Here is a 26,902-nt window from a genome sequence, read left to right on the forward strand (position 1 = left end):
AGGGAGTAAATACTGTCCTGATGTAGCTCCGTTTGTGGGTGTTGGGATGATTGCTTCTGTAGTTAAGAATCTGGTCTGTGTGTGTTGCTTTCCTGTAGACACTTGTCTGCAGTTCTCCATTAACTGTTGTTCCACTGTTTCATCTAGGGAGGGGGGTCTGTTCTCCTCCTCTTTGGTAAAATTTATGCCAGTAAGGATGTTTTGATGATAGTATAGGTTTCCTCTAATTTGTTCTGTTTTGTGTCATCCACATAGTGGACCCAAACGGAGCTGCATCAGGACATTATTTAAACATGCTAAACACACTGCAGCACCCAGAACTACGAGCAGCAGAACAAAAATATCTATACCACATGTTCAAGAAGAACTGGGTACCCGATAAACACAATCTGCTGATTCTTAAACAGCAGACACAAACAAGTAGACACAACGTGCCCAGAAACTCTATCCACGCTACCATACACCAAAGACATCTGTGAGATGACTACCAGGATTATTACTACTCCAACCCCTTGGCATCATGGTAGCCCACAAACCTACCAACACACTTAAACAGTGGCTGTTGATCCTAAAGGATTCTATGCCAACAACTGGCAAAACTAATGCCATTTACAAAATACCATGCAAACACTACATTGGACAGACAGGCAGAAAAATAGCCACCAGGATACACAAACACCAACTCGCCCCCAAAATACATGATCCACTATCACTAGTATCCTTACATACAGATGAAGAAGAACACCACTTCGACTGGCACAACGCATCCATCTGAGGACAGGCTAAACCAAGACACACATGGGAATTCCTAGAGGCCTGGTATTCAAACTAGAACTCCATCAATAAACATATCAATTTGGACCCCTTTTACCAACCTCTTAGAAAAAGAACCAGAAATGATATCACTTACCTTAAGCGATCAAGACACACAAATAGAAAGCAGGCAGAACACCAGCGCTTTACTGGAGACTCACTAATGATGTTACCTAGCATGGTGACGAAATGTCTGCAAACAAACCTGCCAGCTCAGCGAGCAAACTTAGAGCCTAAACTTGAAAGAGTTCAAAAATGATTTGCAAGGATGTTGCCAGGGTTGTAAGGTTTGAGCTATAGGGAGAGGCTAGTTACCTTAGAGTGTCAGATGCTGAGGGGAGACCTTTCTCGAGGTCTGTAAAATCATGGAGGCATAAATAGGGTAAATAAACAAGGTCCCTTCCCCAGAGTGGAGGAGTCCAAAAGAGGGCATAGGTTTCGGTGAGAGGAGAATGATTTCAAGGGCACCTCAGGGGCAACTTTTTCATGCAGCGGGTGGTGCGTGTAAGGAATGAGCTGCCAGAATAAGTGGTACACTTAGAACATTTAAAAGGCATCTGGATGGGTATATGAATAGGAAGGGTTTAGAGGGATATGTATCAAATGCTGGAAAATGGGACGAGTTTTATTTAGGATATCTGGTTGGCATAGATGAGTTAGATCGAAGGGTCTGTATGTACTTTTCTATGACTATAATTCCTGACACTTGGATGTGTGAAATCTAGTACAGATTTGATGGATTTGTTAAACTTAGCAGTTGAGAAAATGCTTTCCTTTATGGGCCCAGATTGAGAAAAACTATTACAAGCATCTCTCTATGGTCAATGCGATTGTTCATGAGGCCATCAGTGAGATCACTGGAAACTGTGCTTTTGCTAATAAAAATTGCCAATTCACTGATCAAACATTTACCCAGTTTGATAATTATTTCTATATTAATATGCCACTGAATTAGCTAGTGTGGGTGATTAACTGAATATGGTGGGTATCAATGTTCTGTTGGACTTTCAATTTTTAATGAAAGAGCTTGCAGAATTTGCTAATTAAAATTGAATTTATCTTTCTACAAGCACCTTTTAAATCCAAGAAACATCCTGAAATAATTTATAACTAATTTAGGAATTGAGTATAGTGACTATGGGGCAGTAGCAAACTGCAAGTTCTTACAGCAATAATGAACATCTTATTTGTTGATGATACTGGTAATGAGAGAGAAATGTTGAATACCATGAAAATTTCCCCCTCCTTCAAATAGCATATGGGATCCTTAGCATGTCCCTAGCAAGTAAATATATACTTTCTTGCTTCAGCTGAAAATAGCACTATCAACAATGGAGCACTGTTTCAATATTGCATTGAAGTGTCAGTTGTCATGTGATGTTGTCTTGCAGTGAAATTTGAACCTAGATTCTTCTGTCTTGGGGAAAGACTGCTACTGCTGAGTCAAGCTGACCATTATTATTTGCACGAGAGAGAATCCTGTAATCCAGGGAGGCCAGTTAAATTTTGCTTTGTTTTTATTCTTCGAATATAAGCTTCATTATCATTCATTGTCCATTCTTAGTTGATCTTGGGAGAGTGGTAGGTTACTCAATTCTTGAATAGCTGCCAGTGGTGAAGGCTGCCCCATACTGCTCTTGGTTGCACAGCTCTAGGATTTTGGGCTGTTGGATGAATAATGAAAAATATCTTTCATTTGGTGTTTCTGTAAAATTTCTGTACTGCAAGTGGTGGAAGTGCTGTTAAAAGCTTTGTGAGTATAGGTAATACACCCTGTAGCCATGTCATATTGTCGAAGAGGTGATAAGGGATAGTGCCACTCAAGGGAACACTTTGTTCTGAATGATGTCAAACATCTTGCCTGTTGTTGCAGCCCCTCCTCATCCAAGAAAGTGGGGAGCTTTTAATCTCATTCTGCTTATGCCTTCAGAGGGTCCAGGGAGAAGTTTTCTGGTTCTAATGAGGTGAGCCACTTAGCACAACTCCCAACCTTTCATCTGTTTTAGTAGCCATGCCGTTTTTGCTGTTGATTGAATGTTGGTGAGGGGCTGGGATAACAGTCATAGTATGATCGTCATGAAGGGTTGTGTAAGCTAGTGTTAGAAATGGTTCTGCCATGATGGCGGTTGCTGGAATATTGCTTACCACTTATGGTATTGTCTGGGTTTTGCATTGCATCGTCAGTTGGCAAGTGTCAATAGTAAAGATTAAGCCATCTGCTGTTACACGATGAATAACTGACTGCACATTATATTTTTTACCTTGTTAAACTGACCTTGCATACCGAATGCTCCTTCATCTTGTTAAATGGCTTTACATAATAAATGCTTTTCTACCTTGTTAAACCACTATTTTTGCTTCCAGTATCTCATTGTTTCCTGCAAGTTCTTATCTGATCTGAGTCATGCTCAGCTGGACCTCTTACTTCACAAAACTCAAACATAACACTTTCACTACCTATTCATACCGGATGCACATTCTCATTCCCTCTTTATCATTTCATGATAACCACAGAGATGGCACTGCCAGCTTTCATAAGACTCTGACAGCCAGTATTTAAGCAAGTTATTGATACACAACATGCAGTAATTATAACAATAAAAAGTGCTAGTCCGTTACAGTAATTAGAATTTGAAGAATCCTCCCATGTGGGAAAAGGTTCACCAGTAAAATTCTTAAATCCACATTCCTTAGTGACCACTCCATCCTCTCCAACTCGAGTGGAAACGAGTCAGAATCTCCTTCGGTAAAGTCCAACCCGAAAATCAAATTGTCTGTCCTTGTGCATCACTCCACGGAGAAATCTGTTTTCTTGGATAAGCGCAGTTAAATAATTAACAAAGCTGACAAGACTTTCATCCTTGCAGAGATGCTTCTGGTGGGGGATACCAGTGCATCTGAGTGTAAAGTGCAGCTGCAGGCTAGGTGAATGCAGTATTCTTAGCTACGTCTGCTCCCACTCTGCTGTTAAATGTAACAAAGCCAACTGGCTGTGGTGATGTTAGTTTGATCAGTGAGCCATCATATCCCTTAAGTGTTTCAAAGACAAGGTAAAGCTCATGTGGTTTACTGTCCATAGGAAGGCCACTGACAAAAATTGTACTGACCTCCCCTTCATTGTTGTTAGTTTCTTCACTTTCAGTACTCATGACTGAGGGGTTGATGGAATCCGTTGGATTGTGTTGTGGAGGGGTGGGCAGTGGCATGCTTTACCTGTGAATGGAGAAACTCTAGAGAAGATGTCAGCTGAAAGTATCTCCTGTCTCATTCCTTCCTTCCCAAAGTGTTTATAAGTATGAAGACAGTCACACATTTAACTAACTTAAATTGTGTCTGCCTAGTTCAACATTCTCTGCCATCTTGAAGTCTGTTACTTTGTTCACTATTTATGACACTATCAAGTTTTATACAATTCATAAACTTATAAATTGTACTGTCTAAACAATTCAGTCAATTATAAGCAACAATCAATGATCCTAGAATCAAACCTTTGGGGGACCCCATTCAGGTTATTCAAAAATTATTTTCTTTTAACAAATTAATACTTGGCTAATGTGAAAGCTGTCAGGAAAAGTATTTTAAAAGTCTGGAACAACAAGAAAACAACAAAATGTTTCCTGAGCTTTAGCAATTGAAGAAAGTTTCAGTTCAGATTTGAATCTGAAATATTCATGGGAAACAAGTGCTGAAGAGATTAAAATATGTTCTTCAAACGGAACTTCCCAAGTAAAACAGAATTAAAATGGCCACTTGGGTAGAGGTCAACATTCTTTGAATTTGCAAAATGAAGGACGCCAATGAAGTCCTAATAATTAACAGAACTGAAACAGCTCAGCCTCAAGTTCTAATATTCTCTCGAAAATCTTAACAAAACATCAAATTAAAAATGCACTGTTCTTTTTGCGAACACTCTGCATTAAAAATGCAGCAGCAGCAAAGATATTTTAATACAATACTCTCATCTGGCTAAAGCATGACTACTGACCCAACTTTTTTTTTAAACAGGCATTGTAGAATTTGAAACAAATCAGGGGCTCAAGGCACTCAAATCAATTTGTTTTAAGGTTACAAGTTTGATAATTTTTGAAAGGGCATAATGTTATAAAATTTCAATGTAAAAACAAAATCTGCCATATTACATCGTTCACAAAACACATTGAATGACATCCTGATTCAAACAAGGCAAAACAGTTACTTAAAAGGATTTTGCGAACCAGTATTTTAACAAACCACTTTTAGTCATCAAACACTCTCAGTATGGCACAATGTACATTGTAGCTTTCCTTTTTCAACCCAAGTATTAGTACAACCTTAATTTCAGCCTGCCTTGTTTCTATTCTTTTTTGCATCTCTCACTGAAATTGCATTTACAAAAAGAGAAAGCCACTCTCTTCCCCTTGATTAGAGACTCGCAGAGCTTCAAGTTTTGCCAGTATGGGACTTTAACCCCTTTCTCACTTTACTCCTCATGCAGGCTTGAACCCTGCAGGCGCATAGAGAACCCGAACCTCAATTACACCCCCCCACCGCCCCCAGGGGGCTGAAACTCCAACACAGCTTCAAGGACTCAAACCTCAAGCAGTGTCCCCCCCTTCCCCCTGGCTCGAACTCCTCTTTGTCAGCACGCTTGCAAAACTGTATCTCTTGACTGAACTAATTACCGTTCAAGGAATCCATAGAATAGAGAGTGAATGAGTGAGGGGGCTGTCTCCAACACACAGGAACATCAAGAGGGACCAAGTTTTAATATCTTACCATGTGTGCCCGTCTGTCTTGAGATGCCAGTGTTCCAGACGATCGCTGACACCACCTGATGGTAACTATTCATTTGGATCCTGCCGACTGCGCCAACATTGTCATCCCATTCCCCCTTCAGTCAAAGCAAAACACTCAGATGCAGTATAGTTTTATCTCCATCTTTATTCCAGGCTCTGGAAGGAGAGAGAACGATCGCCCATGTGCACAGAGACATGAGTACTCTGTCTTTTCTGGGATAGCAGTTTCTTAATAAATTATATAGTCGTTTTACAGGGAGGACTGTCAATTCTGATTAGAAAAAAATTGGTTAATGTTTTAAAATGGAATCTTCCAACATAATTATTGGGATTTTTTTTCCTAACCAACTCACCTTTCGCAATGTGGCATTTGTAGACTTGGTGTACGTTTCCAGTGTTTTCTGTTTCATATTTTCAGCATTCACTTCTCCACCATTCACCCCTTGCAATCAAAGCACCAGTTTCTGTCTGCACTTTTTGAGCTTTGCATTTCTTGCATGGATTCAAGTTAAATGATAAGGACCAACACTTCAAATTCCAGTACATTCTAATTAGTTGCTAAGTATTCTGTGTCGGTGTATGTCAGTTGGGCATTAGAGTTTCCATGTGTGTAAGTGATCTGCAATCCAATCTGAACAAGCGACTGTGCAACTCGACCTGTGCAGTTGTGCTGTGTATGCTTGTTCCACAAATCCAGCATAATGTTAATGGTGAGCAGTTAGTTTATGCATTGGCAGCTGTATGTTGTGGTCAAATATTTTCCTTTTAATAAAACCTTTTTGAATTAAAGCAAGTTGATAAACAGTGTGATAACAGATGGAAATCTAAGACTCTGATCACATAATTGATAAACCTTCTGTTCATTGAAAAAAATGTATATTTGGAATGCTGACTAGGTTAAAGCATGAAAGTCATTCTGTAATTTACTATAGTATAAAACTTTTAAATTTGTGTCCTGACGCACTGTTGTTTGTCACGTGACAATGGACTTGTCAATTGTAAATTTAGAGTGTGAGAAATCAGAGCAAGAGTAGGCCATTCAGCACTTCAAGCCTGTTCTGCTTTCTATAAAATCATGCTACCCCAGGTGTCAAATCCTTTTTTCATGCTAGCTCGGCACAGCCCTCTAATTCTGAATATTTCAAAAATCTATCCTCCTTCTCATTATATACTTTTAGCAACCTAGTTTCCACAGCGCTGTGCAGTAGAGAATTCCAGACATTCACTACCCTTGGGTAAAAATACTGCTTCTCACCTCAGTTTTAAATGGGTGACTGCTTATTCTAAACTATGCCCTCTAGTTCGAGATTTCCCCCACTAGTGGAAATTTCTTCTATTTCTTTAAGGCCCCTCCATCTTGTACATTTCAATATGATTGCCATTCAGTCTTCTAAACTCAAATGAATAACAGCCTAGCCTGTTAGCTGTTCTTGATAAGTTAACCTCTTCATTCCAGGAATCAGCTAGGTGAATCTCTTGAACTGCCTCCCATGTCAGTACATCCTTTCTTAAATATGAGGACCAAAACTGTAAACAGTACTCCAGGTGTGTTCCCATCAACATCATGTATAGTTGTATTAAACTCCAACCTTCCAGCAATAAAGGCAAAATTACATTTGGCGCGTTAACTTCTTGCTGTATTTGCATGTTAACATTTTGTGTTTCATGCACAAGAACATCTAGATCCCTATGTGCATTACTTTTTGGCGTCTCTCCATTTAAATAAAAGTCTATCTTTTGATCCTTTCCTACATTAAGCTCCATCTTTCAAGATAGTGCTCACTCACTAAATCCATATGTCTCTTTCGGAATTGGCATTTGAATAGATATTTTTACCTTGAATTCCCAACTATTTTAATGTTCAGTTAAGACATTTTTATGATTTGGATGAGCTGAAATTGCACATTCTTCACAAATAAAATGAATTGCTGCTAAACTTTACTTGATCCAGTGTTTCAAATTCTAAAACCTTTAAGTCTGACCATGTAGCAGCAATACAGAAACTGCAGTCCACAGAGCAATAAACAATGCAAGTGGATGATTGGTTTTTCAGAGGAAGGTGCTGTTTCTATACTGATTTTATTTCAGTTATGACCATTCCATAATTCACTATACTAACTTTACTCATAATACATGTTAAAAAATTATTTCTCTGTTGAAATTGCTTGAGATAAGTCTTGTGAAGTCTCGGAACCAAATAAAACCTTGCAAGTACAGAAGTAGCTTTTCATGTAAGCCAACTATATGCATGAATGCAACAAGCTGACAAGTAGAGATTTATAGTGTATTGCAGGCTGGAGAATGATTGTAAACAGAACATAGTTGGATCATACTGAAGTTTCATTTTCGTTGAAAATCAGTGCAGTGTCTGTGTGGCAAACAGAAGTACTTGGCAGTCTAGTTTTGGGAGTAAAATGGTGTTTGCTTTAGTATTACTGCCTTGTTTGGTATGTTGTAGCAGTTGTGGTTTAATGTTTCTTAACATCCAACCTGTGTTAATCAGTATTGCAATTCCGTTTACAGGTTTTGTAAGTGAAGTTTTTTTTGTTCTGAAGTAATCAGGTCACAGTTGAAACTTGAACAAAGAGATTTGTTGACTTCCTCCTCTGTTCTGACCCCAAGCCACTGAGGTGATTTGCTGCGAAATTGAGCCAAAATCAAAAGATGTAAGATGCATAGTGATTAGCAGTAGTACGTACAAAAACTACTTGGGATATTGTTGGAGTTACCTGCTTAATTCATGTCCTCTTTAGTGAATTTATGCCAGTTACAGGAATTAGAGGAAGCCTTCCAGACCATCAATAATACCCTTATTGGCATAAAATTCACCAAAGAGGAGGAAAACAACAACAAACTGCCATTCCCAGATGTCACAGTAGAGCGAACAGCCAATGGGGATCTTCAAACCAGCATCTACAGGAAAACAACACATACTGACCAAACACTGAACTACAGAAGCAATCATAGCTGAAAATGTGTTGCTGGAAAAGCGCAGCAGGTCAGGCAGCATCCTGCTGCACTTTTCCAGCAACACATTTTCAGCTCTGATCTCCAGCATCTGCAGTCCTCACTTTCTCCTACAGAAGCAATCATCCCAACACCCACAAACTAAGCTGCATCGAACATTATTTCAATGAGCCACCACACACTGCAGCACAGAGGAACGACACAAAGCAGAGGAAAATCACCTATACAGTGTATTCAAAAAGAACAGGAAACCAATGATCACAGTCTGCTGATTTCTCAGCAACAAACCCCAACAAGCAGACTAAACACGTCCAGCAACCCTAGCCACTCTCCCCTACATCAGAGACATCTCTGAAATGACTACCAGTCTACTCAGACTTCTTGGCATCATGGTAGCCCACCAACACAATAAAACAGCAGCTAATGAACTTGAAAGACCCTATACAGACAATAAACAAAAGTAGTATCCTTCCATACAGATGAAGGGCACCACTTCGGGACAACAAGTCCATCCCAGGCTAAGCCAAATAGAGACATGCATGAGAATTCCTAGAAGCATGGCATTCCAATTGGAACACACTCAACATACACATCAATTTGGATCCCATTTACCACCCTCTGAGAAAAAGAACAGGAAATGATGTCACCATAAAAAATGACATCACCAGCCCAAGGAAACCTAAACACATAAATAGAAAGCGTGCCATACCATCAGCGCTTCATCTGGAGACTCACTGATGGTATCTAGTGTGGTGATGAAATGTCTGAAAACAAACCTTCCAGCTCAGCGAGCAAACCTATATCCAGGGCAGTTTTCTTAGTTACCACTTTTCGGGAAAAAGTAAGTGACTCCCATGTTTGGCAGAAAAAGTAGCTTTATCCATTTCCTAGTGGAAGAGGAACAGCAAATATAGATGATGTTGAATATAAACTGCCTAACAATAACGTGAGGTCGAAAAGTTTTAAGGGTTTACTATACTTTAATGTGGAGAAAGTGAGGACTGCAGATGCTGGAGATTAAAGTTGAAAAGTGTACTGCTGGAAAAGCACAGCCGGTCAGGCAGCATCTGAGGAGCAGGTGAGTTGACGTTTTGAGCATTAGCGCTTCATCAGGAATACTTTAATGTCACAGGATATGTTTGCCATTACTTCCCTGACATACATGCTTAAGGAGAGTTGAGTCCACAGGCCAGTCCACTGATTCAATTTTCCTCCTCTTGGCAGTCATAGAATTTATTATATTTTAACCAAGCAGCTGTGTCAACCACCTGCTTTAGAATCATTCCATTCTTAGATTTCAGGAGCAATATATTATTTTAATGTGCAGTTTTCTTTTTGATTAAAAACTGTACAATGGGTTTATGAATTATAACTGCTCTGCACTGGGATTTAGGTTTTTATGTTCTGTTGCAAGGTATTTTGCAGCAGCCAATCCATAAATGCATCGTCTTTGGCTTCTTTCAAGCAATAGTTTGTGTGGTGCAGTCTGCTTGCTTGTCTTTAGAAAGACTTGTTTAAAATAATTAAGCTTTTAGCAGATCAGATGAGCCAATGGACAGGAATGGCAGTTGGAGTTTAATTTAGATAAATGTGAGGTGTTGTATTTTGAAAAGGCAAGTCAGGGCAGGGCATTCACTTAATGGTAAGGTCCTGGGGAGTGTTGCTGAACAAAGACCTTGGAGTGCAGGTTCACAGTTCCTTGAAAATAGAGTTGGAGTTAGACAGGGTATGCTTTCCTTTATTGGCCAGTGCATTGAGTATAGGAGTTGGGGCATTCTGTTACAGCTGTACAGGATGTTGGTGAGGCCATTTTTGGAATACTTGGTACAGTTCTGATCATCATTCTGTAGGAAGGATGTTACTGGGACTGGAGGGGTTGAGTAATAGGGAGAGGCTGAATAGGCCTCTGGAGTGTTGGAGATTGAGGGGTGACATTATAGAAGTTTCTAAAATCATGAGGGACATGCAAAGGGTGAATAGCTAAGCTCTTTTTCCAAGAGTGGATGAGTCCAAAACTAGAGGGCATAGATTTAAGGTATGTGTGTATGTATGGAACGAGCTGCCAGAGGAAGTGTTGGAGGCAACTACAGTTACAACATTTTAAAAGGCATCTGGATGGCTATATGAATTGGAAGGCTTTAGAGAGAGATAATGGACGAGGTCAGATTGGGATGTCTGGTCAACGTGGACAAATTGGACCAAAGTGTTTCTTTCCCATGCTGTATGTCTCTGACTCTATAAGGTGATCCTTTAAGTGCAGATATATTCCCATAGCAATAGATAGCCTTTTACAGCTAGGTCAGCAATCAAAGTTACTGCAGAACTATGTGCACTTTGAGTCAAAGCGGGATTCCTTTGTAGTTGGTCTTGGGATTTTCGCTGAACTACACTTCATGTTTTTATTTTGAGGAAAAAGCATCAGGCTTCACTACAAGTTTGACTCTATTTAACAGTTGTGAAATGTGTACAATGACATCATACTTCATTGGTGTGTTGTTGATACTTGCAATGTGGACTTACTGCACTGCTTGAGGTATTGTTTTTTTTCCCCCCATGTGTCGACAAGACTCTCATATCTTCATGAGAGTCTCCACCTGAAATTCTGATCCTTAATACAGTGAATATGGATGGCAAAAATGAGAAAATGTCATCTGTTTATCGTCCTTCTCATGCTGGTCAGCTCCAAATTCAGTTAGCTGTTCACCCTGTCATGTTAAACTCTATTTTTCAGGGAAAGGTAGATCCTTTAGCCAGGTTTAAGTGGCTCAGGGCAGAAGGTGCGTGGCACTAGGATAAAGCAAAGATGGTTTGTTGACAGATGTTAAAATTAAGGTTGCATTTGCTTAAGTAACGTTCTTGTTGAGTAGATGATTGGAACATGGGTAATTCAAGAAAATAAAACATGAGCTTGTATCAACTTATAACTAGATGAATTCAGGAGGATGTAAAGGCTGCATTTTTTTTCTTTTCTCGTCAACCTGTTCAGAGATGTCCTTACACACCTGGAACAAGTAGGACATGAGCCCAGGTCCCCTGGCTCAAGAGGTGGGGACACTGTCACTGCACCACAAAAGCCCTGCAAATACGGTTTTATGTTTAATGTGACAAATCTGTCAGCTTGTTCTGATTTCTATGGATATTAAAGTACAGCTTGTCTATATAACTGAATCTGTCTGTTCAATCCGAGCCAGCGCAATCTAACTGAAAGACTTTAATCTCTAATACCCCATGTTTTAGACTAGAAGGCAAAGTAGTCTTCATTTTTCCATCGCTTTACCCTAGATTTTCTTGGGAGCGGCTTTTGGTTTTTGCTGGGCTCCTTTCTCATTCTTGCTAACTTATTCTTCAGTTATGCCATCATGTAGCAACATTATCTTCAATATTTGTGCTGACACATGTATCTGAACACTCTCAGAAGCAGAATTTGAAGAATTTATCAATATTCTCAATTATCAACACACCATTAAACCTAAAGCCACAATACACAGGAGATATTAATTTTCCAGACATCAGTGCTTAAATTAGAAACAAGAGTAAGTTTAACATTTTCTCTTTCAGAATAATTTACACTTCTTTTGCACAAAACAGCATTATTCTAAAAACAAGTTTCCAACTGGTAAGGTCACTGCTAAAATTTAAACTGTTGATACACAAAAGCATCCACACCATTTTCCTACATTGCTCCTCTGCCTATGTAGCATTAGAATGGAGATTCCGCATTAACTTGGAAAGAATTACAGAACCACCTCAACAATCTAAACATAGATTATCCGAACAAGATCTCAAGGTCCAGTACATGCTTCCTTTATTTATGATCAGATTGGTTATCCAAACAATTAGTTATCTGAACAAAATACTCCCCGTTTGGATTATCGAGGTTGTTCTGTATGCCTCTGTGACCTCCATCTCACCCTGCCCCTCTGCATCCCACCCATCTGGTGCTCCAAATATCCCACCAGCAGAAGGCAATTCCCGCCCATGGCAAAAAGCACAGGTTCCAGCAAAAGCCCTGACATACCCAGCTCCAGGCAACATCCCCGAGAATAGTTAGGAACTTGTTTTTGACCGACTTCGATTTGATGGACTGAATGGCCCTTTTCAGTGTTGTAGACCTCTAATACTGACTGGACTTGGCCTCTGAAAAAACTTGGCTCCAGCTGCCCCCCTCACCAATATTTCATAACTGCTCACTGCACCTCCATTCACCAGCTGCTTCTCTTGTGCATTTATTGCTGATTGGCATATAGCCTATTAAGATTGGTTTTAATTAGATTAACAGCTCCGCATTGATTCTATCCATTCAATTTATGGGACTGATTTTCTCTGGTTGTCCTCATGGTTGAATTTTTGCAGGCATTGTTTTGAACTGTGGGAGCGAGTGCACCTGATAACCCTCTCTATTTTGAGCACTGTTCGAGGTTCTACCCATTTATCCTGACCTCAGTCTTGACTTTAGGGATGTTAAAATATTGATTTTTATTTCATATTGCTGTTTAAAGACTCTGAATCACCACAAACTTGCTTTGTATCCTTGTCTTTTCAAAACTGTACATTTTTCAGTGTTCGAATTAAAGGATAGCACTTGGCTCTGTTGAAATAATCTGTTTAGTGAGTTAAATGTACTTGTACCCCAGATTGCAATCACCTTGGATTAGTGAGATCTCAAATGCAGACCAAGCTTTTGTAAACTAAAATAATTACTTAAATTTAATGGAAAAGATTTGTTACAAATATCAACAAATGCTAAAATGTTCAGCAATTAAATACAATTAGCGAAGTTACAGAAAATGCGAGGCTCTCAGCAAGTCCAGAAACTTTACATAGAACAGTTGAGCTTTGTTGAAAGATACTGACTTGTAATGCCAGTTCTCTTTCTGTTTGAATCTATGCTGATTATCCTGTGTGTTTTTTGGAAATTTCTGGTTTTAATTCAACTTTCCCCCATCTTTGTGATATTTTGCTTTTGTAGTACTGCAATAAACATTGTCCTGTGTGTGGTGTTACGCCGGAGGAGTTCACTGTTGTTTAAATCCCACCAGCACAAGTTGCAATGGTGTAGTTTAACCTCAGGGTCACCACACCTTAGGTGAGAAGAGAGGTTGAGAATGAGGGTCCTTCATGGTAATTTGTCAGTTGAAGTTGAACCCATGCTGATTGTGTTGCTGAGTTTGCAAGCCAACTGTCCAGCCAACTCGACCCCTGCATAACATAGTTTCATATATATGCTTATCTCTCTAAACGTTCCCAAGTCACATACTTACATGCCATGCGCAAACATGCATGTGTGCTCGCTCTCTCTTCAGGAATAAGTAAAATAAACAGATTTCTCTGCCAAGATTGGCTTTCTGAAAAAAAAATTGATGAATAGGTTGTTCTCAAAGGCAATACGCTAAAGTGTTGGATGTTTCTGACATGGTTGCTCTTTCTGCACATGTGGCCAAGTCACTTTTCACGCATGATTTTGCACATACACCTTGCTCAGTAAGTACAATCATAACGTTATTTCAGTTACCCTTTCAAAAGAACAAATATAAGTTTCATGTTTAAACAATGTAGAGGGACTTCTTTCCAGAACTGGCACCTTGTACGTAGCAAGTTTTCCTTCAACTCAGTTTGGTCTTAACTGGCATCCCTCCAACTGAATCAGAGCAAACAATAACCTCTTCAAGCCTCTTTTAAAAAAAAAACAACAGCAGGGATCATTTATAAGGAGCTTGATTTAAAAAAAAACTCTATAGTCCACAGTGAATTTTCAATGACCTCTTTTAAAGAAACCATTCTGGGTACGTCCACAAAAGCTGAAATAAATTCTGTTTTCCACAATCCTTCAGAACCTAAGCCCTGCAAGCAGTACTAAATATAAAGTGACTTCATAATGGTGGTCAGTAACTTGTTCACCTGTTTCTCTGGAAAGTGAAATAAACTACAGTGCTCAACAAAGTTCTCTTTCAAAAAAATGCTGCAGGCACAGCGTGCTTCCTACTCTTCAGCACACTTTCATTCAGTACTTATTTGCAAGTCTGAGAGAGCAACTAATTCCAGAGTGACAGGAAGTCCCTCTTTTAACCACCTGATCCTTTTGATGTAGGTTCTCAGCTAACTCTCTGATTAAAGTTGATAGAATGTGCTAATATAACTCGTATGCATAAAGTATAGGTGTTCTGAAGTGCAAGGGCTAGGCTTGGTGCTGTTAAGTACTGAATTATGAATTAGCAATTTAATCTGCACAACTTCTTGCATGCAGCTGAGTGTAATGCAACATTAATTGTTGGCAATCAGTTGCTTTAAACACTCAGGATCTTCTGTGCTGGTGTTGCAAACTGACATGCATCAGTGCTTAGGCTATTGTGTCATCAACTCTACACAGCAACAGGTTGTAGTCTAACAGGTCTATTTGGAAGCACTAGCTTTCAGAGTGGCACTATGAAAGCTGGTGCTTCCAAATAAACCTGTTGGACTATAACCTGGTGTTGTGTGATTTTTTAACTTGGTCCACCCTGAGAATGTGTATAAGGTATGAGCAGGTAGAGAAAGAGTTAAGTTTAGGGTTGCGGGACAAAGGCTCAGCTCGCACGACTTTGTTTACTGCAAGTTCTTATCTGGTCAATGAGGTGCTGGAGGCAAAGGTGTAGTGGTTTAATGAGGTAAAGAACATCCATTGTGTAATGCCAGTTAACGAGATGATGAACATCCGTTGTGTAATGCCAGATGGCTTAATCTTTACTGAGAAAAGCGCAGCAGGTCAGGCAGCATCCAGGGAACAGGAGAATCGACGTTTCGGGCATAAGCCCTTCTTCAGGAATGAGGAAAGTTTGTCCAGCAGGCTAAGATAAAAGGTAGGAGGGATGGGATCTCCAGCATCTGCAGACCTCACTTTCTCCTTAATCTTTACTGATCATGCTTGCTGATTGTAACAGTCATCCAGTCAAGAAAATGTTGCCTAATTTGAATGCTGCTCCCTGTAAGTGACTATATAGTTCCATAAGAATCTGCTGTTCGAGAGAAGACAGAGAACTCATGTCTTTGTATACGTGGTCAATCGAACTCTCTCCAGGGCTGTGTCTGAGTGTTTGCTTCGACTGATACGGAAACGGGACAACAATATTGGCAAGCCAGGTAGGACTCAAAATGAATAGTTATAATCGGATGGTGTCAGCGATTGCGCGGAATGCTAGTATCTCGATGGATGGGCCCACAAGTTAAGATTTTAAACCTTGGTCCCTCTCAATATTCCTGTGTTAGAAATGATCCCCTTGTTCAATCGCTTTCTATTCTACGGAGTCCTCGAATGTAATTAGTTCAGTTGAGAGATGCAGACAAACTGGGGTCCGAGTCCCCAGGGCTTTAGCTGGGGTCCCAGTCCCCTAGGTAAAACTGGGTTAAAGTTCCCTGGGAAAAGGAGTGTCTGAGTGTTTGCTTCGACTGATATGGAAACAGATTTTGGCTCGGGTGGTAGGTACACACTTGCAATGTGACTAGAGGACCAATTTATCTCTAGTCTTTGAGTAATGTCATCCTGACTGACAAATCTTGGAACAAGCTCCATGTTTTTGTTTATTTGCAGTGTTTGGAGTTAACAATAGGTCACTCATATGCTATGCTGCATCTATATCTGCATTACTTAATTTTCAACTTAATGTCATCCAGAAAATGAATTTATAGGCATCGGGCTGGTGACACAGGAAATGTTGAAGTTTCAGTACCTAATAAAGTTGGCTGTGGACCATAACTATTCACCTTTAGAAGGTGGCCTCCAGATTAAGTTTGAAGTGGAGGTCGGTGGAAGTGGTTTCACTTTTTTGTGATCACTGTCAACACTGCATTAGAAACTTAGCTAGTTAGTGGGAGATGGCATGGAGCAAGGTGACACTAAGCACACGGACACACAAAATGGCCGCCGAGCCATCAGTTGGCCACTTGACACATAAGATGGCTGCCAGACCACAATATGGAGAGAAACAGCAAAGCAAATACAGACACTGCCTGGTACCACCAAAATGCCAGCACAATGCACTCACAACCTAGTTGATTAGTTTAAGTTAGATGGGGGAGAGAATACACTTGGGTAATGTACACTGCCCTCCAAAGTGTCTGGGTAGAGCCAACATATTTGATAGAAATGCTAACAGCTTGATACGGACTCAGTGCAAAGTGCTAATAGTTGGGGCTGCAGTAATCATCCTCAGGAAGAGCGATTAACGTCCATTACTATAACAATGGACTTTCACGCAGACATTGAAACTGACAATATCTGCACTGAAACTAACAACAAATCACGCTGAAATTAACAAAGGCTGCGTTGGAATTGACAATGACTATCAAAACTATCAATGATTCTGCAATGATTACCATAAACAAATCATGTTCCAAAGATGATAATCTCATGACTGACCTATTGTATCGCAAGATGTATAAAAGTCTCTTCACATATGCTCTGGGTTGAGAGAAGACTCACAGCTGACCACTGTGCTATTGGTGCCTTTTTCTCCCCAGAGCTCCGATATTTCCTTGTACAATAAACTCTGTCATTGAACTCTGACTCTGAAACTGGTGATTTTTCACCATAACAGGGATATAATTTGTGGCATATCTGACCATGGCTCCTCAACAGTAAATGTACTAATCTGCTTCAGGATATTATTTGGTAATGAGTTGTTCTGAAATGATTGTAATCTTGAATAGTGGAAGGCAAGAATGCCTATGACCAATTCAAACAGTCTTAACCAATTTCACTGATTTTTAATCTTTAGAAGGCTTCTGAAGATGAGTGAGTCCTGCTGCTTCAGGTTGATGCAATTTATTTGGTGCTGCACTGCATAAGGCATTCCTAAAAGATTATTTGGATGCAAGCTGAGCAAATATAAAGTTGCAATCATTTTTTCTTTAAATCCTGCTTTGAATGTGGAGCGGAACAGTATAGTGAAGCGTCAGTTGAAATGTATTAAGTAACACATCAGATTAAATATACCGTGATGTGTTACTGGTTTAGAATTCTTGTGAAAACATGCTTTACAATGCACGCTGTAGTCTGGAACTAGTGATAGTGATTGTTGAGACTCCAACAGCCTTTCTGTCACATGGTTGACTAGGAATCTCTCCTACACTTACCGCTTGCTTTTAGAATGTGTTGGAAGGACTTGGTGATTAGTATTCAACCTGATTGGCTGCGTTATGAAACCACCACTTTTGGCTGCCAAGTCCTCAGGTAGGACTTCAGCTTAGAGGCAGGGGCAGTACCTACTGCATCAAAGGTCACTATAAATTAATGCTCTAATGCAAATCATTTGTGTTGTGTGCAGATTCCTATTCTTACAGGTTTGACTCCTGTTGAAGTTGCTAGTTCCTGGGCATCTGCCGATGAATTGTTGAACATGGGATTCAAATCGGCATTTTTATTGTGGTCTGGAGCTCATTTAAAAAAAAAACACCTCCTTTTGTTACCCAACGAGCCTTGAATATTGCTTATGATTTTTAACTAATGTTGCACTCTTAAGCGACAATTGAATTTTTTATGGTTGACGAAGTTCCGTTTTTTAATAGATTTCTTAGATTATAAAAGTCTGCCTGGACAAATATATTAATCAAACTCAGGCCTACAGGACTGGCAGATTCAGTGAATTAGAATGGTGTGGTAGGAAGGCTGAGCCTATGACCTTGGAAAAGGAATGGTGGAAATAGGAAAGCGAAATCTTCAAGAATGAACTTAAGGGTGGAGAAACATGGCTGAAGGAGTGGTAATTAATGATCAGTTGGGTGTCCTTTTTATGGAAGAGGGTCACAATGTAAGTAGCAAGTGTGAGCCTATATCTGTAATTTCTTCTCTGATCTGACCTGAGTCATGTTTAGCTGAACCTCTTGTTTCACAAAACTCAGAACTTAACTCTTTCCCTACCTACTCATATCCTATACACATTCTCCATCCCTCCTTTTATCATTTCATGATAACCACTGAGATGGCACTGCCAGCTTTCATAAGACTCTGACAGCCAGTATTTAAGCAAGTTATTGACATACAGCATACAATGATTCTAACAACAAATACTACTGGTCCGTTACAGTAATTAGAGTTTGAAGAATCCTCCCATGTGGAAAAAAAATTCACCAGTAAAATTCTTAAATCCATATCCCTAGGTGACCACTCTGGCCCTTCCAAGTCGAGTGGAAACAAGTCAGTTCTCCAAAATCTCCTTTAGTAAAGTCCAACTGGATAAAATTGAGTGTTCTTGCATCAGTCCTTGGAAAAATCTGGTTTCTTGGATAAGGGCAGTTAAATGCTTCACAAAACTGACGAGACTTCCATCCTTGCAGAGATGCTTCAGATCGAGGATACCAGCGCATCCGAGTGTGCAGTGCAGTGCAGCAGCAGCAGCAGGCTAGTTGAATGGAGCACTCCCCGCTGTTTATGCTCCCCCTCCGCTTTCAAACGTAACAAAGCCAGCTGGCTGTTGTGATGTTAGCTTGATCAGTGAGCCATCATATCCCAATAATGATCGAAAGAGAAGGTAAAGCTCACGTGGTTTAATGTCCATGGGAAGCCCACTGACAAAAAGCGTGCTGACCTTCTCTTCACTGTTGTTAATGTCTTCACTTTTTGTGCTCGTGACTGGGGAGCTGATTGAATCTGTTGCATCAGGTTGTGGGTGGGTGGGTGGGCGGTGGTCCAAAGGCGGGCTTTACCTGTGAATGGAGAAACTCTGGAGAAGATGTTATCTGCTGAAAGTATCTTTGCATTTCCTCTCTCATTCCTTCCTTGCCAAGGTGGTTATCAGTATCAACACAGTCACACATTTCACTACACTAAATTGTGTCTGCCTATTTCAGCATTCTCATTTGTCTTGAAGTCTGTTACTCTGTTCACTATTAATAACATTGTCAAGTTTTATACAATCCATAAACTTCTGAATTGTACTGTCTAAACAATTCAGTCAATTATAAACATCAATCAGTGATCCTAAAATCAAACCATCGGAGGACCCCATTCAGCTTATTCAAAAATAATTTTCCTTTAATAAATTAATACTTGGCTAATGTGAAAGCTGTCAGGAAATGTATTTTAAAATTCTGGAACAACAAGAAAACAGCAAAATGTTTCCTGTGCTTTAGCAATTGAAGAGGTAGTTTCAGTTCAGATTTAAATTTGAAATATTCATGGGAAACGAATGCTGAATATTTTAAAATATGTTCTCCAAATGAAACTTCTGAAATAAAACAGTCGGAATTTCAGTTGCAACTTGTGGTAGAGATAATCATTCTCTGAATTGCAGTGTGAAGGAGGCCAATGAAGTCTTAATAATCATAAACATAATTTAAACAGCTGAGCCTCAAGTTCTGATATTCTCTTGAATCTTAAAACATCAGACTAAAAATGCACTCTTCTTTTTATGAACACTCTGCATTAAAAACACAGCAGCAGCAAAGATATTATAATACAATACTCTCATCTGGCTAAAGCATGCCCACTGACACAATTTTGTTTTAAACAGGCATTGCAGAATTTGAAACAACTCTGGCTCAAGGCACTTAATCAATTTGTTTTAAGGTTATAAGTTTGATAATTTTAAAAAGGGCATGATGTTGTGCAAATTCAATGTAAAATCAAAATCTGTCCCATTACATAGCCCACAAAACACATTGAATGAGATCCTGATTCAAACAAGGCAAACAGTTACTTAAAAGGATTTTGAGAACCAGTATTTTAACAAACCAAAATTTTTAAACATCAAACACTCACAGCATGACACAATGTACATTGAAACTTTCATTTCTCAACCCAAGTATTAATACAACCCTAATTTCAGTATTTCTCGTTATTTAATTTTTTTTGCATCCTCTCACTGAAACCACATGTATAAGAAGAGAAAGCCCTTGCAGCGGACCATGTGACAGCATAATCCCAGCCACTCTCTTCCCCCAGAGCAAAGACTCGCAGTGCCTCATATTTTGCCAGTAGGGGACCTTAAACCCTTTTTACACTTTACTTCTCATGGGAGCCCGGATCACACTTCAACATGGAGAGCCCGGACCCCAGCACAGTGCGGAGGACTCGAACCTCAAATCAACCTACCCAGTAGACTCAAACCCCAATACCGTGCAAAGGACTCGAACCTCAACCAAACCCATTCCAGGGAACCTGAACCTCAGAACAGCACAGGGGACTTGAACCTCAGTCTCACCCCCCATCCCAGGGGGCTCGAACCCCAGGTAAAGCGCAGAGGACATGAACCTCAATCACCCACCTCCCCCCCCCCCCCCCCCCCCCCCCCCCCCCACGCACCCAAATGCAGCAGAGAGGACTTGAACCTCTGCCTGCCAATGCACTTGTGAAACTGTGTCTCTCGACTGTACTAATTACCATTCAAGGAATCCGTAGAATAGAGAGCGATCGAGCGAGGGGACCATCTCTGGCACATAAGAATATCGAGAGGGACCAAGATTTAAAATCTTACCTTGTGGACCCGTCCGTCTCAAGACAGCAATGATCCAGGTGGCATGATTGAAACTATCTGTTTGGATCCTGCCAACTATGTTAATATTGTCGTCCTGATAGCCCCCCTCAGTCGAAGCAAAATGCTCAGAAACTGTGGTTTTACCTCCTTCATCTTTATTCTGTGCCCTGGAGAGAGAGAGAATGATCGCTGATGTGCACAGAGACATGAGTACTCTGTCTTCGCTGGAATAGCAGTTTCTCAATGAACTATTTCATCATTTTACAGGGAGGACCATCTAGATAGGGCAACATACATATTAATTGGGTAACAGTTACAGTCAACAAGTATCAACAGTAAAGATTAAACCATCTGCTCTTACACAATGAATAACTGGCTTCACATAATGAATACTTTTCACCTTGTTAAACTGACCTCACGTACTGAATGCTACCTCATCTTGTTAAATGGCTCTATGTAATGAATGCTTTTCCACCTTGTTAACCCATTTCCTTTGTCTCCAGCATCCCATTGTTAAATGTCAGTTCTTATCTGATCTGTTCATGCTCAGCTGAACCCCTTGTTTTACAAAACTCAGAACTTAACTCTTTCCCTACCTACTCATACACTATACATATTCTTGAGACCTAGAAATTGAGTGCTGGACAGTGAGTTTAGTATTCTGCCTGACGTGCATTGTTATGCTGTCTGTGAACCAAAGTGTCTACCTTTTCAATGTCACTATTCAGGTCATATTTCCAAATTGACTCAATTGGACAACAGCAGAGCAACCATGGTATTGTGCTCAAATGGCAGCAACTAGACTTTTGTCCTCCGCATAACTAGGATGGTCATATTGCCTTGGAACTTTAGTAAAGCCATTGCCTGAATAGATATGAGACCAATTCAGTGAGATGGCATGACTGTAATAAGAATTTAGAGTGTGCAGGATAACCACTGGCAGTCATCTCCAAACGAACTTGATCTTTTTGTTGTTTATGGCACACTTTCAGAGAGAATTTCATGTGTTAATGTTTAACTGGTGTTTGGATTATATTACAATAATCTCCCATTAGTAGGAAATTGTGCAGTATGTGCAAAGTTAAATTAAAATATTCATTTACATGCTTCTGGGTCTTCTGCATTACTCATTCGAGATGTACACTGGTGTCGTTAGTATAGATTTCCATTTACAGTTTAGTTGGGTTTTGTGTAGAATTCACTTAATTTTATGCAACCACTGTGTGCTGACTTCATAGTTAATTTTGAGGCACAAAATTAACAATTTGCACAATAATGCCAATAAGTAGAGGTATAAATTGGTTTTTAAGCAATAATTGTAAATCATTTCTGTTCACCTAATGTCGTATTCCAATTTACCACTTTATGCTTAAGGCAAAAAACTCATTTAAAATAAACTTGAGTTCTGTTGTATTCATGTTTTAGAGACATTCAAAAATTATGTGCTTTGATTCATCCATTAACACTCACCTGGGCCGTGAACACTGCTCTTCAAAACTCAGCCCCTCATTTGATCCGTGGATCGTTGTATTTTGATTCAGGTCTGCATTATAAGTGGGCGTTGAACTTAATGGTTGACCAAATGTTTTCCTGAGGTATGTAAAGCATAATTGTCTCAAGTAATGAAGCTTAAATTCTACATGGCATATGTTTGTGTACTGGGAAAGATTTTTCAAAGAAAACTTCTGTTCAATTTGGACAATAACTTGTGTGTATCATATTGCATGGGATTCATTTATCCTAAAACTCTATGCCTGTAAATCTCCAAAAGGATTCCACATGAAAAAAGTGGTCAATAGAGTAGTTGGAGGAAGGGGAAATGATGGCAGAGGGTCCTCAGGAGATGGTTTAAGGCATGATCAAATGTCTGTTATGAGAGATTTAATGATGGTTAGAAGACAAATACATTATTCAGAGAGGCTGAAAGCAAGAGTTTCAACATGTTGATTGAATGGTTTAAAGTCATGCTGCAAATGACAGTTTGTCACTTACATTGAGGGCAAGATCCATGAATTTATTAAAGCTTTATTCTAGATATACTGGTCAATGTATGCATGTTGCTATGCTAAATACTCAAATGGTGTGTACTTTATAGGTTCACTGGACTAAACATTTGGTAGATGGTAATGTAAGTGGCTTTGTCTATTATCTATCTTCTAAAGACTTCATACCAGAAAAGTTCAGTAAACTTTCATTGTAAGTTCATGAATAATCTTGATTTTTGTGAAAAAAAAACTTGCATATGTTATGTTGATGTTGGAGTGCTGGGCAAATTAACATGTAATTTTCATAAAATCTTCATTCTGGGATTGACTAGAATACATGATAATTATAATATTGCTGATTATGATGCCACTTAAACCTAGGCATACCTCTGAGGAAGAAGGCTCAGGTTCAAGTATCCTCAGAGGTGTGAACTAATGTAATTGAAGAGATTGATTAAAAATATCCATTGTTTACACAATTGTACTTCCAAATGATTTGCACGAAAAGCCCATTAGTCTAGTGTAAATATCTGAAAGGGCGTTAGTGATTAAGAAATGTATTGAAGATGACCTACTTTAAAAGTCATCAGGCAATGCTAAAGTTGTTGCCTTGACTCCACCATTTGTTTTTAAGTTAGTTCACAGTTCCGATAGACAATAGATGCATGCATTATGTTCTGGTGATTAGGAAAACATGGATGAGTAGCTGAGCATTAGTTTGAAAGTGAGCATCAATGGAATATTGAGTAGTTTGGAGGAACATTGAAATTGTGAAGACCTCTGTAAGCGTTAGAGAAAACAGTTATATAGATCCCTACAGACATTAAAATGGGTTTAGTTTTAATATTTTTTTCTAATTAACCTGCTCAGCGGTGTTATTGTACACCACTGGAACAGGTTGTATTTGAGCCCAGATCTCCTGGCTCAGAGGTGAAGACACCGCAACTGTTCTACAAGAACCCACGATGTATTTGCTATTGGGAAACCATAATACAGATCAGCAACTCCACTGATTCCTTATTGCTACACACTTTCACCCACTCCAACATTTCACGGTCATGATACCCCCTTCGTTGGACTGTCATTTCCAAACCTTTCCTAAGCATCCTTTTCAGTCTCATTTGTCCTGTTTTCTGTAACACTACGACCTCTCACTTCTGTCCAATCTTAATCCACTTCCAAGGATATTTTTTGCCAATCTTTTATCATATTCCTGAGCTGTTTCTTCCTGGTTTGTGCCTTTGGGATTTTTCTTTTTGCGTTAACCATGATATGGTTTAAAGCTGTTGATTAAAGTTAAGCAATTTAAATAGGACAGCACAGATAACATTTATTCATTTACAGCGTAAGTATTTTAAATTAATTGACTTTGAAGGGGAGAATATGGACAAATGATTTTGGTGCTTTGACACATCCACAGTTTGCTCCTTCATGTTGGCTGGAAGCAACTTTATTTTCATAGTTCAACCCTCTGGATTATTTAAATATGTTATAACATTTTTAAAATTTTAATTTTTTTTTAACTATTCCTAAGTTTGGAAGGGTCTGAGTATTTTGCTAGATGAGGCCAGGATGAATACAATCTCATTTTAGAGTCATGATTCGGAGATGCCGGTGTTGGACTGGGGTGTACAAAGTTAAAAATCACACAACACCAGGTTATAGTCCAACAGGTTTAATTGGAAGCACACTAGCTTTCGGAGTGATAGAGTGATACACCATAGAAACAGGCCGTTCGGCTCACCATGTCTGTGTCGACCAATGAACTCCAAACTGCACTAATCCCATTTACCTCCCATTTACCATTCACAGCCTGCTGGGCCCTGGCGTTTTAAGATGTTGCTTAAATGTTGTGAGATTACCTGCATCCACCATCCTCTCAGGCAGCACATTGCATATATCTACTACCTTCTGGGTGAATGTTTGTTTTCAGATCTCTAAACCATATGCTCAACACCTTAAAACTTATGCCCTCTGGTCTTAGACATGTCTGCCATGTTGAAATGATTCTCTCAATCTACTGTGTCTCAGGTAATTTTGTGTACCTCAATCAAATCCCGTCCTGAGCTTCCTCTGCTCCAGTGGAAAAAAACCCAGCAAATCCACTCTCTCCTCATAACTGAGTCCTTTCATTCCAGACAGCATCCTGGTGGATATCCTCTACACACACTCCAGAACAATAATGACCTTCTAGTAATGTTTTATCAAGTTGCAACAACACTCGCTCCTATATTCGGTGCCCTGGCTAATGAAGGCAAGCAGCCCTTATGCTGCTTCCACCACAATGTCTACCTGTGTTGACACCTTTAGATATCTGTGGACTTGTGCACCAAAGTTCTATTGTTCCTCCGTGTTCCTTGGACCCCTTCCCTTGTTAGTCCTCTTAAAATATATTTTTCACAGTTACTCGGGCTAAATTCCATCTGGCATCGCTCTGCCCAATTTACCAGCTGATCAATCTCAGACTGTAACCTGACACCATTCTCACGATCAATAGTACCACCAGTTTTCATATCATCTACAAACTTACCAATTATATTTTCTATATTCACATACAAGTTGTTAATAGACATAACAAACAGCAAGGGTCCCAGCAACAAGACCTGTGATAGATTGCTGACATAAGCTTCCAATCGCAAAGACAACCCTCCACTGTCAACAATTGTCTCCTATTTGTAAGCTAATTTTGGATCCATTTTACCAACATTGGATCCCATGGACTGTTAGCTTTTGGGCCAATCTTTCATGTGGTACCCTAGCAAAGGCCTTACTGAAGTCCATGTGAACTACATCAACTGTACTACCCTCAGCAATATATTAAGACGCCTTTTCAAAAAGCAAAATTAAATTAGTCAAACAAGCTCTTCCTCTAACAAATCCATGCTGACTATCTCTGATCCATCCCTGACTTTCCAAGTGTTGATAATCCTGTCTTCAGAATTTTTTCCAATAATTTCTCCACCACTCTCAGATTAACTGGTCTGTAATTAGTTGGCTTATCCCTGCTGCCTTCTTGAGCAAGGGAATTGTATTAGCTATCCTCCAGTCATCCTTCACCTGTGGCCAGCAAAGTATTAAATATGTGTTTTGAAAGGCACCAAGAATTTGCTGAGAGTTATGCATTGCTGCAAAGACGCCTTTTATCACTTGATACATATGAGATTCCTCTTAAATCAGCAAAAATTCAAAGCTCTCGGCACTATTGGCTACAGGATATCTTTAGCAACAGTACCAAAGTAGTTCAGTATGCATATACTCAAATAAATGATTAAATTTTAGAAATCTGTAACATTCTAAAAGGTGATGTGAAAGGTGTTACACTTTTCTCTCCGAGAAATCTACGGCTTCATGGTTTCATTTCATGCACCTGATTGCTTGCTATTTGCAACTAGAATCTTAATTGGTGTAAAGCAGACCACTTAATCTAGTATGCATTAGGGATAATCTTGGTTAAACCTTGGTGATAACAGATTGCCTGGAAGTTGTACAGTTTCTTACACCCCTGATTGTACTCTGTATTTTAAAAAAAATAATTTGTGATCTCAACTTGATTTTATAAATTTTGCTTTTTTTCTTAAATCTTATTAATAAATGCTTTTTGTTTCAACAGGCTAGGTATAAGCAAAGCTTGGATCCAACAGTGGATGAAGTTAAAAAACTTTGCACCTCTCTGAGACGCAATGCTAAGGAAGAGCGTGTGCTTTTCCATTACAATGGACATGGAGTGCCAAGACCGACAGTGAATGGCGAAATCTGGGTATTCAATAAGGTAATCAATATTTCTGTCCAGTTTATCCATGCTTATATTAAATGCCGGTATTGCAAAGGATCATAGAATCCTTATAGTGTGGAAACAGGCCATTTGGCCCACTGAGTCCACACTGACTCTCTGAAGAGCATCCCACTCAGACCCATC

The 26,902-nt window shown here is 39.5% G+C and overlaps 1 protein-coding gene across 1 annotated transcript in view; it reads left to right on the forward strand.

The window, feature by feature from the left end:
- The window catches only part of rptor (regulatory associated protein of MTOR, complex 1), a 397,195-nt gene that overhangs the window by 74,793 nt on the left and 295,500 nt on the right, over positions 1 to 26,902 (forward strand). Inside the window, exon 4 of the mRNA XM_088000708.1 lies at positions 26,597 to 26,755. Within this exon, the coding sequence (XP_087856834.1) occupies positions 26,597 to 26,755 (159 nt within the window). The remainder of the gene's footprint in view (positions 1 to 26,596; positions 26,756 to 26,902) is intronic.

Source organism: Chiloscyllium plagiosum, unplaced genomic scaffold (assembly GCF_037043375.1).
Source record: "Chiloscyllium plagiosum isolate Xiang-an unplaced genomic scaffold, Cpla_swu_hap1 HiC_scaffold_25, whole genome shotgun sequence".
Lineage (NCBI taxonomy): Eukaryota > Metazoa > Chordata > Chondrichthyes > Orectolobiformes > Hemiscylliidae > Chiloscyllium > Chiloscyllium plagiosum.